General features: G+C 58.7%; 3 protein-coding genes across 3 annotated transcripts; 1 reads left to right on the forward strand and 2 right to left on the reverse strand.

Annotated features, from left to right (window-relative positions):
• Positions 1–88: 88 nt before the first annotated feature.
• Positions 89–2,789, reverse strand: C8Q71DRAFT_879350 (FAD binding domain-containing protein; the record flags this gene model as incomplete). Its single annotated transcript, XM_047928458.1, has 14 exons — positions 89–439; positions 493–903; positions 968–1,095; positions 1,158–1,213; positions 1,265–1,306; positions 1,359–1,445; positions 1,499–1,783; positions 1,839–1,895; positions 1,952–2,183; positions 2,247–2,300; positions 2,349–2,384; positions 2,438–2,491; positions 2,545–2,608; positions 2,665–2,789. 14 exons carry the CDS (start codon positions 2,787–2,789, stop codon positions 259–261), a joined length of 1,812 nt encoding a protein of 603 aa, XP_047775462.1. The 3' UTR covers positions 89–258.
• Positions 2,790–3,961: 1,172 nt separating this feature from the next.
• Positions 3,962–8,339, forward strand: C8Q71DRAFT_258180 (uncharacterized protein). Its single transcript, XM_047917347.1, has 12 exons — positions 3,962–4,484; positions 4,533–4,603; positions 4,650–5,519; positions 5,570–6,142; positions 6,196–6,328; positions 6,377–6,917; positions 6,979–7,112; positions 7,163–7,447; positions 7,501–7,634; positions 7,687–7,994; positions 8,047–8,129; positions 8,179–8,339. The coding sequence occupies exons 1-12, from the start codon at positions 4,128–4,130 to the stop codon at positions 8,221–8,223; spliced, it is 3,534 nt and encodes a 1,177-aa protein (XP_047775463.1). The 5' UTR covers positions 3,962–4,127; the 3' UTR covers positions 8,224–8,339.
• C8Q71DRAFT_258205 (uncharacterized protein) lies at positions 8,171–12,183 on the reverse strand. The gene is made up of 16 exons (XM_047917348.1): positions 12,013–12,183; positions 11,562–11,957; positions 11,384–11,507; positions 11,009–11,314; positions 10,927–10,955; positions 10,653–10,877; positions 10,582–10,590; positions 10,375–10,526; positions 10,151–10,317; positions 9,741–10,092; positions 9,542–9,683; positions 9,390–9,478; positions 9,116–9,337; positions 8,940–9,059; positions 8,742–8,885; positions 8,171–8,685 (listed from the first exon to the last, which is right to left on the reverse strand). The coding sequence occupies exons 1-16, from the start codon at positions 12,074–12,076 to the stop codon at positions 8,362–8,364; spliced, it is 2,865 nt and encodes a 954-aa protein (XP_047775464.1). The 5' UTR covers positions 12,077–12,183; the 3' UTR covers positions 8,171–8,361.
• Between the last annotated feature and the right edge of the window lie 729 nt (positions 12,184–12,912).

The raw sequence follows: 12,912 nt of genomic DNA on the forward strand, positions 1-12,912 counted from the left end.
CGCGCCGCGTCGCGCCTCGCCGCCGCGTCCGCGTCAGGCCTCAACGTTTCACCGTTTCACGAATATCGACACTTCCCAGGCCTGCTCAAATAGCTGACTCCGCATGCGGGCTCATGGTGTTTGTAGCTGGGAATACATACGAAAAGAGAACATACTGATGACAGACAGTGTGACTTGCTCTAGACATACATATCGTTCCTCTAGGGTACATTGCGTGATATCCGACTAAGAGAGACTAAGCGCGAAGACTAGACAGTATCAAGCGACCATGAACGAAGCGAAGTACTCATCAATAGCCTTGTGGTGGTCGAACGGAGCGACCATGCCGATGTAGCCATCCGGACGAACAACAACGATCGTGCCCCGAGTGTCGATGCCGTACTTCTCGTAGCCGCCCCCGCCCGAGCGGTTGTACAGATCCTCGTCGTCCACAAACAGCCTGCAGCCGTACTTCAGCAACAGATCATTCAGGACAGATGGCCTGTCACTCACTTCGACCAGTGCGAGCGGAAGACAGCCGGGATGTCGGCGGTGATGACCTTGAACTTGTCGCCCGATGCAATCGTCAAGACGTCGAACACCTTCTCGACGCCGCCCTTCGAGAAGCGCTTCAGGAACCCTTCCGAGCCCCCCACCTCCTCCGCGAGCGTGCGCACGCGCTGGAGCTGTGCCGGGTCCATAACGTCGCCGGCGAATACGAGAACCTTGAAGCGCGTGTCCGCGGGCAGGAGGTCCTGTATCTCGAACGGCGTCGCGTCTGCCGCGCGCACGAAGATGTGGGACGGCACACACTGGCCGATGACGAGGTTCCGCGCGCTCTCCTGGTACTCGGTGTTCACGATAGTTGATGGGTGGTAATGCACGCCGATGCCGCTTGAGAACAAGCCGGACGTTTGGAATGCCCTGATAGATGCAGCGCGCTATCGGTCAGCGTTGAACGCGGACGCTCAATGGCGCGAACGCTCACTCCAGGAATTGCTCGTGCGTGACGCCGTCGAGGTTGTCCTCTGTCCGAGGCTTACCGGAGAAGAGAGCCGAGAACTTCTTGTCGAAGGTGATCAGGTCCTGAGCGTACTTTCGGCGCTCGAACTCGTACTACGTGGGCGCGTGAAGGTGTCAGCCATCGCGCCGTACGACAGTTTGTAATGATGACCCACAGTCTTCATGAGGGAGATATCGGCCCAACCCCGGAGTACGTGTGCGAGCTTCCATGCTGCATATTGCTTAGACTACGAGAAGCATCAGGGTCCTGGTTGGAGCTTACCGATGTTGTGCGTGTCGCTCATGCTCGCATTCATGCCTTGACCTACAAAGGTGTTAGTCATGAGTGCTTAACTCCTGTGATGATTCTGACTCACCAGCCTTCGGCGAGTGCGTGTGGCACGCATCCCCTGCAATGAAGACGCGCTCACTGACAGAGAACTTCGATGCGACGCGCTGTCCAACTATCACACACGTCTCAGCATAAGCGCATCCGGCGCGATCGCAAACAACCCACTGAGATACACCGTCCACCAGTCGAACTCGTTCTTCGCGTCAATCTTGTACGGATGGAACGTCTTGCGAGCGACGTCAAGCAGTCTATTCGGGCCCATCTTGGTCTTGTCCACGCGCCCGTTTTCGTCGACGGCGTCCGTGTCGCTGAGCTGGACGTACAGGCGGACGAGGTCGCCCTCGCGCGGGATGATCATGCACGAGCCGTTTTCTGAGTGGATCGCGCAGCGGTTGCGGATGTCGGGGAAGTCGGTGTCGGGGATAATGTCGACGACGCCCCAGATAAAGTCTGGGCCGCAGGGTTTCAATGGACTGGCGATTGATCGCTGATACGTTGTACTTACCGGTCTGCTCCCCGTCCATGGCGATGCCGCAGCTCTTGCGCACCCACGAATGTGCACCTAGTCAGGCCCGTGTGTTAGAATCCCGCTGAGTATCGTACGGGGGAGACACATACCATCTGCGCCCAAGATGAACTTCGCCCGGACAATCTCGGTGTCGACCTTGCCTTCTGGTACGTCCAAGTGCTTGAGCACCACCTTGACCGGATGCGAGTGCGGGTCCTTGAGCTCCGCCTCATCGCTCGATAGCTCGATCGACGACGGGATGATCGGACGGTCGACCTGCAAACCCATCTCGGCCATGCTGTCTAGGAAGATCGCCTCGATGCCCCCTTGGTGTCGTGTCACCTACGCAGTGCGATCCGATGCGAGATCAGCAACAGGACAAGAGGTAGAGTGCAGTATACCCACCTCAAAGGGGTAGCGGGCGCTCGGTGCCGATACATTGGGAGCTCGCCCAGTGCACTGCAGAGAACGTCAACGCATTGATTGAGTATGGGAAGTGATATTTACCTCAATGCCGCCGTTAGGGCTCGGGTTGTAGAAAGCCTGATTAATATAGATTGAGCGAACTTCTAGCACAGACCAGAATAGCCACCCACAGCCATGTGCATATGGTTCGCTTCTCGCAGAAGGCGGTCCGCCAATCCATAACTCTAAAAGTAGATGTAGTCCCTGTGCAATGCAGTATAGAAAGATGACGGCCTACCTGGAATATCTCAATGGTGCGAGGCTGAACACCGTCTGCCTGTCCAGCAGCGACCTGGTTGGGCCTGTAGAATGTACGTCAATGCGGGTCGACGTGGACGCAAACCGATCGCTGTCATACCTTTGATCTATGACCCGCACGTTCACTCCGGCCCTCTTGAGAGCATGTGCGCCCATGAGCCCCGCGGGGCCGGCACCAATGATGAGGACATCGACTTCGGTCTCCTTCGTGAGTGGAACAGGCATGTTGTGGAAGCTGTTGGGCTGTGTGCGGAGGGGAGGTCTGTTGGCACTGCGGGCCAAGGGCGGGGCCTTATATCCTGTGGTTGAACCGCCGTGTGCGAGGGTGTCATCTGAAGACCTAGAAAAGGAAGGCCTCTTTGTCTGGGAGCCACACCGACCCGCGCCGGGACTGACAAGGCATGTCACTGTCCACTCGTGTCCGCCCCGCGGTTCCTGGGTGGAAATAATCACCCTCCACGCTTGACGCACTCGGGTGATGCGATCGTAGCGGCCATGTCCTTACTGTTTGCAGAGCGCGTATGAGGATAATGGACCGCCACGGACGACACCTGGGATGGGTGCAGCTCGCACACGCTGCATGGCCGAAACGCTCAGGGGAAAGGTCATGGGATGGCGGAACTAGCGAAGCTGACGCGCGCACCGCGATTTGCCTTTCTGGGCAACGCATCCCACACCGAGGACGTGCCACCGACCATGCTCGCTGATAGAAGGCCTCGCATGAGACAAATTCTGGTCTCGCCTCGCCAAATACGAGCAGGCAAGGGGCACACTGTATCCGCGATGACCTAGCAGGCCGCCGGAGACGTCCGTGATACGCCCGCCAACACGACACCCTGACTGACTGCGACTTGATGGCGCTCAACCAGAACGTTACAGTCTAGTTGGCCACCGTTGGCAATAAACGCTACCAGAGCTAAGCTGAGGACTCCATGCAGATGCGACCGGGCTACAGTGATTCCAGGGTGGATAGTGAGGGAACACACCCCGCGGAAACGGGAACTCGGGATGTTTGGGGCCTCCGAAGAGGTGGTTCGTTCCGCTGTAAGTACGTACGTCGGAGGCCCTCCTCCTCCTCGGAGGCGAACCTACTTCCTCAAATGCCGGCAACGCCCCCGACTGAGAGGGCAATGTCATGACCGTGTGTGCTTACTCACAATCTGCACGTTACGGGCTGTTGCGGGGCACGCTACGAGGAGCTATTGAAGTAGCTGACGCACTATCAGTGTTTGGCTGTCGATCCAGGGCCCGGCTTCTTGCAGTGATACACACGAGGCGGAATATGAGTGAGTAGATCGTGACGCGAGCGTCGGATGACTCGCACACAGCTCCGCGGATGCGTCGTGCGGGCACAGCACTTGGGCATTCTGCGCACTGCGGGTGGCGGTGAGGAGGAGACTCAGAGACGGCGCAGGCTACCGAGTTGGGCGACTTACGTAAGACAATGGCGGGGGAGACGCCTGCCGCTGCCAGTGCTTGGACGTCGAACGGCTGCTGCCCTATGCCCGCCATTCTGCGCTAACATATCTTTATTTCTCCTCTTGCTGGAACTTTGGAGGGCCCATGCCCGGTGTGACGGTCCTGCCGCCAGCCTCAGCTCTAGGAGGTCTCCCCTCATCCAGGATGCAAAATGGATCCAGCACTTCTCACAACGGCACCGTCGCGGAGATCAAGGAGGTAGCAAAAGAGCAGGCGCAAAAGGTCAAGGGCGCATCCGCCATGTCGCTCCTACGCAATGCACGCTCGCAGATCACCCATGCGCGCGAGTATGAGCTGAACGGCGATCTCAAGAACGCCCTCAGCGCGCTCACCAAGGCCGTCTCGCTCGCGTCCATGGTCATCGAATCGGCTGAGTTCAAGGCAGAAAAGCAGCCTGGGAAGCGGGGCGTGCTTCACAAAGAGTTCCTCGAGTTCCAGCAGGTGCGTATTTTCGGTGACAGTACAGCGCTCACGACTTACCCGGTGCAGCGCGAAGGCGGGGAGTTGCAGGCCAGGATGAAGAACCTAGAGGCGAAGTTGATGGACCAGGAGAAGCTTCAGTGCGTCACTACTTCTACTGCATGGGCTAGACTCATGTCCGCACAGAGCATCGACAAGCAACGAGGACGAGGCGGAGAGCCCCGGACGCGCCGTAGGCACCAGCATAGCGGACCGGATTCGCTCGCTGCAGAGTGGTGGTCTAGCAGTGTCGGCCAACAAGCGTCTCTCGCGCGAGGTCGCCTCCCCGGCGCTGCCGTCGCCGACACTGCCAGAAATGCCAGTGCTTAAGCCGCAGCGCATCTCCTTGCACACCTTACCCTCACCGCCTAGCTTCACCCAGCTTGCCTCACCCACCTTCGCGAGCGCGGCAGCGCCGTCGCCCCATGCCCTCGTCCCGACGTCGAGCTTTGGCCCACCCTCGCCATCCTCGTCGACGTCATCCTCGCCCCGCATGTCGCACATGAGCCTGTCGGAGTTTGCGACATCGTTTCCTTCCATCGACGAGCTAGAGGAGCATGATGTATTGAAGCTGCCCTCCGTACCAACGGGTTCGAGTGCGGGGCGAGCAGACAAGTCGCCGTTCATCCCTCCACGCTTCCCTGTGCTACCAATGGATCCTGGCCCGCGTCCATCGAGTACACCCATACCTCCCACGATTGACACCTTCAATAGCCGTCCTGCATCTCCCGCGCGCTCCCCGCTATCTCCCACAGTGCCTCGCAAGCCGTCTGGGCTCTCACTTCGCTCGTCCTCGTCGAGGTCGCCCGTATTGCCTCCGTCTACTCCTTCGTCAGAGAAGGGCCCAGATGGACCTGTCACGACTGTCTTGTTCCCGAAGACTCTGATGGAGTACAGCAAGCGGCCAAACTTCAAGGTGCTACTGCTAGACGTTCGTACGAGGGCGGAGTTTGAGAGGGAGCACATCAAGACAGACGAGGTGGTATGCATCGAGCCTAGCGTCCTCCTGCGACCCGAGTGCGTGTTCTCCGCCTTCTACCGGCCCTGCGCTGACCGTCACCCCGCAGCGTATCAGCACAGAGCATCGAGGACGCGCTCGTGGTCGCGCCACGCACCGAGCATGTGCTCTTCTCGAACCGCGACAAGTTCGACCTCGTCGGCATCTACGACGACGCCTCGGACACGTTCGGCGACGCGAACTCGCCGCTCTCCGTGCTCACGCACGCCATCTACGAGGTCGCGTTCCGCAAGTTCCTCAAGCACCCTCCCGTGCTCCTCGTCGGCGGCCTCCAGGCGTGGAAGCGCGAGTACGGCGAGGCGGAGGTCGAGCGCGGCGCGGGGAGCACGGCGATGGGCTCGGGCAGCGTGGCGGGCTTGGTCAATGGCGTGCCGTCGATGAGTCTGAATGGGCTGTCGTCGCCGCCCCCACCGTCGCCCTATGTTGAGCAGAAGTTTACAGGGCATGTGCGCACGCCGGCGGAGACCGCGTCGATCCACTCAGCGGTTCCTGTTTCGAGCGGTGGCCAGGCTTTGGTGGGACGTCATAGAGCAGGGACGGAGTCGGCAGTAGATCTGCAATCACGCAAGTTGCCTGTGGTGCCTAACGGACACTACACTGGTGATCATCCTGTGTCAATCAGGTTCGTGGTGTCAATTTTGTTGAACAAGGTAGGTGGCTAACCCTTTTGCGCAGACCCAACCCAGATGCCCCCCTCTCCCCTACGATCGACCCTGCACGGCGGCTCGTGCGCAAGCCCGCCATGACGCGCTCCATGTCAAACTCCATATCATATCCGTACAACCCTTCTCCCGCAATACCCGAAAACGTGAGTTCGCTGTCACCTGTTCCTCTTCCGCGCCTCACGTCTCTGCAGTCTGTTACCCAGCACGTCTCCCCGACGCCCGCCGTCAACGGAACGACACCAATCCAATACCCAACCGTCGTGCGCCATATATCCCCGCAAGTATCTGGATCGTCCTTCTCTTCGTCTGCCGGCGCCGTGCCCTTGCCCCCGCAGGCGTCCATCAACCCCTCGCCGCTCTCACGGCGGCGGAGCGACTATGTCGACCAGTCGCAGGAAGCGTTGTCCGGGCTGGCCTCGCGTGCGTCGATAGACTACCCCGACCTGTCTTCGCAGCATATCCTGCGGCCACCGCCCGCCGTCGCGTCCTCCAGCATGGAGCGCCAGGACAACCGGCCGCGGCTCATGCAGAGTGCGTCGTATGGCCTCGCGAATGGCTCGCTCGTCAATGGGATGCCGAGGCCGCCGACGATCCCGTCGGACTACCCGGTCACGTACTGGTCGGACATCCAGATCGGAACGTCCGGGTTGAAGAACCTGGGGAACACGTGTTATATGAATTCTACGATACAGTGTCTGAGTGCGACGGTGCCCTTCGCACGGTTCTTCACCGGTGAGTGCTTCGGGGATTGGAATGATGCAATGAGGACAGGGTTGACAAACCGGCTGTCTAGATGGACGCTGGAAGAGCGCTGTCAACATGATGAACCCGATGGGGACCAAGGGCAATCTCGCTCAGGCGTTTGCAAATATTCTGCGGGATATGTGGCAGGGCGAATCGCAATGTTTGATGCCGGTGACGTTTAGAGTGAGCGGTTTGATGACGATGCATTCAGTTGATTCTCACCACATTGACAGCGGTCTATCTGCACCTACGCTCCGCAATTCGGTGGCACCGAGCAACACGATTCGCAGGAGTTCCTCAACTTCCTCCTGGACGGTCTCCATGAAGACCTGAACCGCGTGTTGCAAAAGCCACAGTTGGACACGACGCCCGAGCGAGAAGCGGAGCTCGAGAAGCTGCCGGTGCAGATTGCGAGCGAGCAGGAGTGGCAGATCTGGCGGATGCGTAATGACAGCCTCGTCGTCGACTTCTTTCAGGGCCAATTCCGCAACCGCCTTGAGTGCTTGACGTGCCATAAGGTGTGTGATGCGTGGACAGTCCCACGGTTAAGTGTTCTGACGGATGTTCTCAGACGTCGACGACGTATAACACGTTCATGTATTTGACACTGCCCATTCCATCGGGTCGGGCCCTGTCGCACGTTTCTCTTAACTCATGCTTAGACGCGTTTGTCAAGGAAGAGGTCATGGAGAAGTCGGATGCATGGTGAGTGACGAAGGTTGCCCGTCTGGAGACACTTTGCTCAGGTCCGCGACAGGCACTGTCCACATTGCAAGGCAATGCGGAAAGCGACGAAGACCCTGTCGTTGTCACGGCTGCCCCCGGTCCTCATGATCCACCTGAAGCGGTTCTCTTCAAAAGGTCACTTCACCGATAAGGTCGAGACCTTTGTCGACTACCCGCTGAAGAACCTCGACCTCACCAACTACATGCCGCCGCCATTACCACCGGGTGTACACAATGGCCAACAGTTGTCTCGCGACGATCCCCGAGCGCAGATCCCGCCGTACAAGTATGATCTGTACGGCGTGACGAATCACTTCGGGACCCTGAGCAGTGGACATTGTGAGATTACTCGTCTCCTGATCATTGCGTCACTGGCTGATGTCTGTGCCAGATACTGCGTTCATCTCGTCGCGGGGCGGATGGCTATACTGCGATGACAGTCGTATCTCTCAGGCTGACCCCAAGGACGTAGTGGTAAGTGAAACTGCCATCCCTGTGATGTTAGGCACTGACAGTCACCCAGGGCAAGCCGGCGTACATGTTGTTTTACAAGAGGATCAAACCCTAAGCTATTATTTACTAACCCGGCATCTTTCGCGCTCATATCTTTTCGCTGTCAGTGTATCTTCGTATCCCATTGCATTGGATAATCCCCTCTATAACAATAGTACATGTAATCGTGTAGGCATCACAGGTTTTCGTTACATCAGGACACTATCCCATTTGCAGCGAGGTGGTTGTGCGTCTCGCGCGTCTCAACAAAGCAGCGGTGGCATAGCCACGACGTCCGGGAATCCGTATGCGAACTCGCACCGTTCGTCGTCGCAGATCCAGGGTGGAAGAAGGGCGAGAACTCGCTGTGACAGCGATAACAGCGCGGCTCGGAGGATGGGTGCAACTCGCTGTCGGGGGGAACACCCTCAGCGCCGTTGCTGAGGATGGAGTCCAGCCGCCGTGCTTTCCGGAGCAGGCCGTGCGTCTGGGCTATTGGCACTTGCTTGTAATTTTTACAAAACACCTGGAGAGCGGTCTGGACACGGTGGATTAGTATATTCGATCTGGGGTGTAGTGGAATAGGAGAAATACCTCTCCCAGATCGTTCGTCGCGCAGACGTCGATCAGCTCCCGCTTGTGTCCAACGTGCCCTTTGCAGATGATCACGGGCACCATGCAACCCTCAACGTCATTCCAGTCTACTATCGTCGTGGTGTCCCTACGGCTTGGCTTCACCTATGAACAAGTCATTAGCATACGGTAGCAGGAAGCAAGTCTGCAACCACTCACCCCCTGCATCTCAAAGCCGAACTTGTGCCCCTGCTTCCACGCACAAGACACGTGATACTCCGCCGGACACTCACTGCAGCGTATGACCGCCCCTCCGTTCTGGTTGCAAATCGTACAGTTCTGGAGAATCACAGACTCGTGAGGGACACCACGTAACGACTCCAGCGGACACTTACGTTCGCCCACCTCCACTGCGGGACCGTGCTTACACCCTCCACGAGCCGTAACCGCGTCGCATCGGAGTAGCTGACCTCCGGTACAAATACAGAGCAGATGACGTGCACCCAGGCCTGGCCCTCGGTCGGCTTGCAGGCGCGCAGGTAGGTATCAGGGGGCGGGTATACTGTACTCTTCCTAATATCTCGTTTGGGTCGAGGACATAACAGACAATCGGGGTTCTGGTAATATCAGGTCAGAGGGCGTAGTTAGCTGGATGCAGTGGACACGAACTAATGATGCCTCTAATGTCTTCTCGTTTGCACATAGGTCACACACCCAGGATTCCACGGTGGTCTGATCGACTACAACGCCGCTGACGCCTGCAGGGAGAGGGAGCGTCAGACCAGAGTGAATATGAATCCTACAACGTCAGGTATACTCACCGGCATGCACACGGAAGTTGCATTGTCGGCACTTCAGTACCTTGCCCATCGGACCGGTCTTCTGACATGCAAGACAACGAATTTGAGTCGCAGCAGGCGCAGGTCCTGCCGGGGGAGGCGTAGACTGTACAGAAGAAGCAGTCTGTCGCACAAACGAGTTGATATCCACCCTTCGCCACTCCAAAACAATGGGACGCACCTTCGCTCTCTTCGCCGACGGGGCACTGAGCGGCGTGCCCTCGCGCTTCGCCACCTTGGTCTTGTCGATCAGCTCCTCACGGAGCGGCCTGACGTTCAGGTCCGCGTACTTCCTCCAGCTCACGCCGCAGTTATCGCACAGAATGTTCGTCGGGAGGCCCTTCGGCGCCTTCCACCACACAGCCGACTCGCGCGTGCGGCAGCAGCCGCAGCTGTTGTGCCCCCTTGGAAGTGCCTTGACGATCGAGCCCTCCTCGTCGGGCGACGGTGCGCGCGAGACCGGCAGGAGCAGGTCCGTCCGTCCGCTGAGCCGGGCAGCCTTGATGCGCGCGTTCTCCTCGCCGAGCTTCATGCTGATAAGCATCTCGAGGTGAGTATCACTTACGTGAGAACGCGTGACAGCACACTTGCCTCTTCCAGTGTCCGTAGAAACGGATGACTTCGTAGATGGACCTTGTACCGACCTCTTCACGTACTGGACGCAGCTCGGCTCCGTGGACAGCGATGGCGTCTTCGAAGGCAGCGATCTCCTGGTTGGTCCACTCACGGTCGATGCAACGGGTCTCGGATTTCTTAAACTGAAGGTTATGTCATAAGCCGAGAACATGGGGCCCAACTAGAGAAATGCGACTGACCTTCTCGTGCCGCATGACGCTCTTCATGTTCACGGTCGCGAACTCGCGGTGGGCCATCCATGCCTCTGTGAGGCGGCGCGTCACCTCCGTGAGCCAGTCGATGTGGCATTTGAGCGTAGAGTTTGTGCTGAGAGAACTCTTGTGCGTCTCCACTGGCGGTAAACGTTAGTCGATGATTGTCTAGCGCGTAGACCACACGAAACTCACATGCGCGAACTACAATGCAGTTCCGATTGAGATATGATCGCATTTCCTAATGAGGCCGTGTTCCCACGCACCTTCTTCTTCGGACATCTCGTTGACGAGACTCAGAACTTCGATGGTTGCATCGCCTCCCCTCTCTTCCAGACCTGCGGAGACATCAGCTACAACACACTTCCTACGCGGGAATTGCCTACCTGCCGCGCTTGCGGAAGACTCGGGGCCTGGCGCTGAGGGCACGACGACCTGGAACTTGGGGCCCACGCGAGTCGCGGCACGTGGGAAAATGAGGTCGTCCGGGTCTACAGCCAGAATTAGCTCTGCGGAAAGCCAGCCGGCAGGTGCACTGACCAAGCGTGTCTTCCGCGACGGTGTACAGTCTGTCGCCACGCCCGTCAGCTCAGCGCTCCCACCCCTGCTCAAGTGCGCGCACCCAAAGTACCGGAACGGCCACATCTTGAAGTGCTTCACCTCCAGGTTCTCCTCTTTCTCCGCCAGCTGCCGGTCCTTCCGCGGCCGCCCGCGGCCCCTCGCTGCGGGCGCATTCGTCTTTACCACTTTCGGTGGGGCGGGCACGAGCTGGCGCAGACCCTCGTGGTTGTCCACCTCCTCCTCGTGCCGCCGGGAGCAGGGCGCGCAGGTCCACCCATATCCCCGACTCGGCTTGGCGAGGAGCGGCGGGTTCACGCAGCTCATGTGAAAGAATTTCTTGCATCTGTCGCACTGCACCGTCTCCAGACTGCGCAAGTGGCATCCCCGCGTCAATATGTCATTAATGATAGGAGGGGCCGGGAGATCAGCGACTTACGGAGGGCACCAGTGAGTGCAGGTATCGCAGGTACGGGGGGTGTCGGTGAGGTCTGGTACCACCTCCTTCTCTGCGACGACATATTCGTAGCGCTCGAGGAGCACGTCCTTGATATGTTGCGGAACTACGCGTCTGATCAAAACATGATTCCGGTGTCCTGAGACAGCAAAACACCCACGGTTACGAACAGTGGCTGAGGAGATGACCTCGAATTCCTTGCGGATCCACGGGTCGAACAGTCGAGTGAAATAAAAGCGGTCGGGGCGTTTTTTCCACCCTGCGAGGTCGGATATCCGGTCGCGGTGTACTACGTAGCACTTCCCACGGACCTGGCTGAGATCGCAGACCTCGGAATATATTGCGGCCAGCAGGAGGCGACAGTCCGCGGACGGACGATCGCTCACGTCGCTGGGGCGATAATACCACGCAAGGCGGACTCGCGTGTACGGCTCGTTGCGATTCCCGTCCTTGTCGAATATTGGCACGCCCTGCGCTGGCAGGAACTCCATAATACGAGCGATGGAATATGGCGTGCCATCGCGGATGGACCAACTTGGCGAGCAGTAGACGTGATCTAGTAAAAAATCAGCCGAGGGCACGGCGAGGTCCGCGCGACGGGGGTGACCTACCGTTGACCTTGACTTTGTCGTTATTCTTGAGGGTGTGGTAGTACGGGGCGGCGGGGAACGCCATGGTTAGCGCTCGTCGTGAAGAGGGATCTGGGGCGGGGGGCGGAAAAGTGAGGGCGGAATAAATTAGAAAAGCGCCTAGCGTGTGTGCAAGGCGGGGAGGCAGAGAATGGGAGTGCGGGAGGAATATCCGGGGGCGGGAGGGGCGCGGTGGTGGGGGTATGGAGGTGAGATGGACAGTCTACAGGCTACTGAGAGAGCCGGATCTGTTTACTGAACCTAACGTGATTCAACTCCGACAATCTCGACGCGGAGACCTCCTCGAACGCCTTGTCCTGCCACCACCTCCCTCTCGCTGCTCTGCGCCACGCTCGCTGTGCGCCCCAGACAATATCGACCCCCATCGCCCCCATAGCGAGGTCTGTGTATTTTTGCGGGGTCGCGAGGGGGCTGGCGTGTGTGCGCCACTTGTGGCTGCAGTGAGCCACACACAGGCCGCGGGCAGGGAGGAACGTCCCCCTCGGTCGCTAATTTGTCACGCCAAACTGGCCGTCCGTGGCCGGTGGCTACACAGCATCCGCTCGATTCCAGATCTACACACGTCCCAGCCTCATCTTTTTCTCTCTGAGATGGTTCACTCTGCCCCAGATCACAGCGGCCGGAAAGCACGCTGCTGGGCCACGCGCGTCCAATGTGGGGGAGGGCGGCGAGTGGCAGTCGAACTACAGCTGCCGGCGGCATCGCCCGAAGAAAGAATCGCTTCATTACAACCCTTACGTAATCATATGAAAGCATTACAGTGACAGACACGCTGGACGTCCAACAACCCGCCCGGTCGTGCTCCCATCACGAACTTCCTCTCTCCCGCTCCTCCATCCGGCTCCAGAAACTCCCCGAGGC

The sequence above is a fragment of the Rhodofomes roseus genome (assembly GCF_022264815.1).
Source record: "Rhodofomes roseus strain CIRM-BRFM 1785 chromosome Unknown C8Q71scaffold_21, whole genome shotgun sequence".
NCBI classification, from domain to species: Eukaryota; Fungi; Basidiomycota; class Agaricomycetes; order Polyporales; family Fomitopsidaceae; genus Rhodofomes; species Rhodofomes roseus.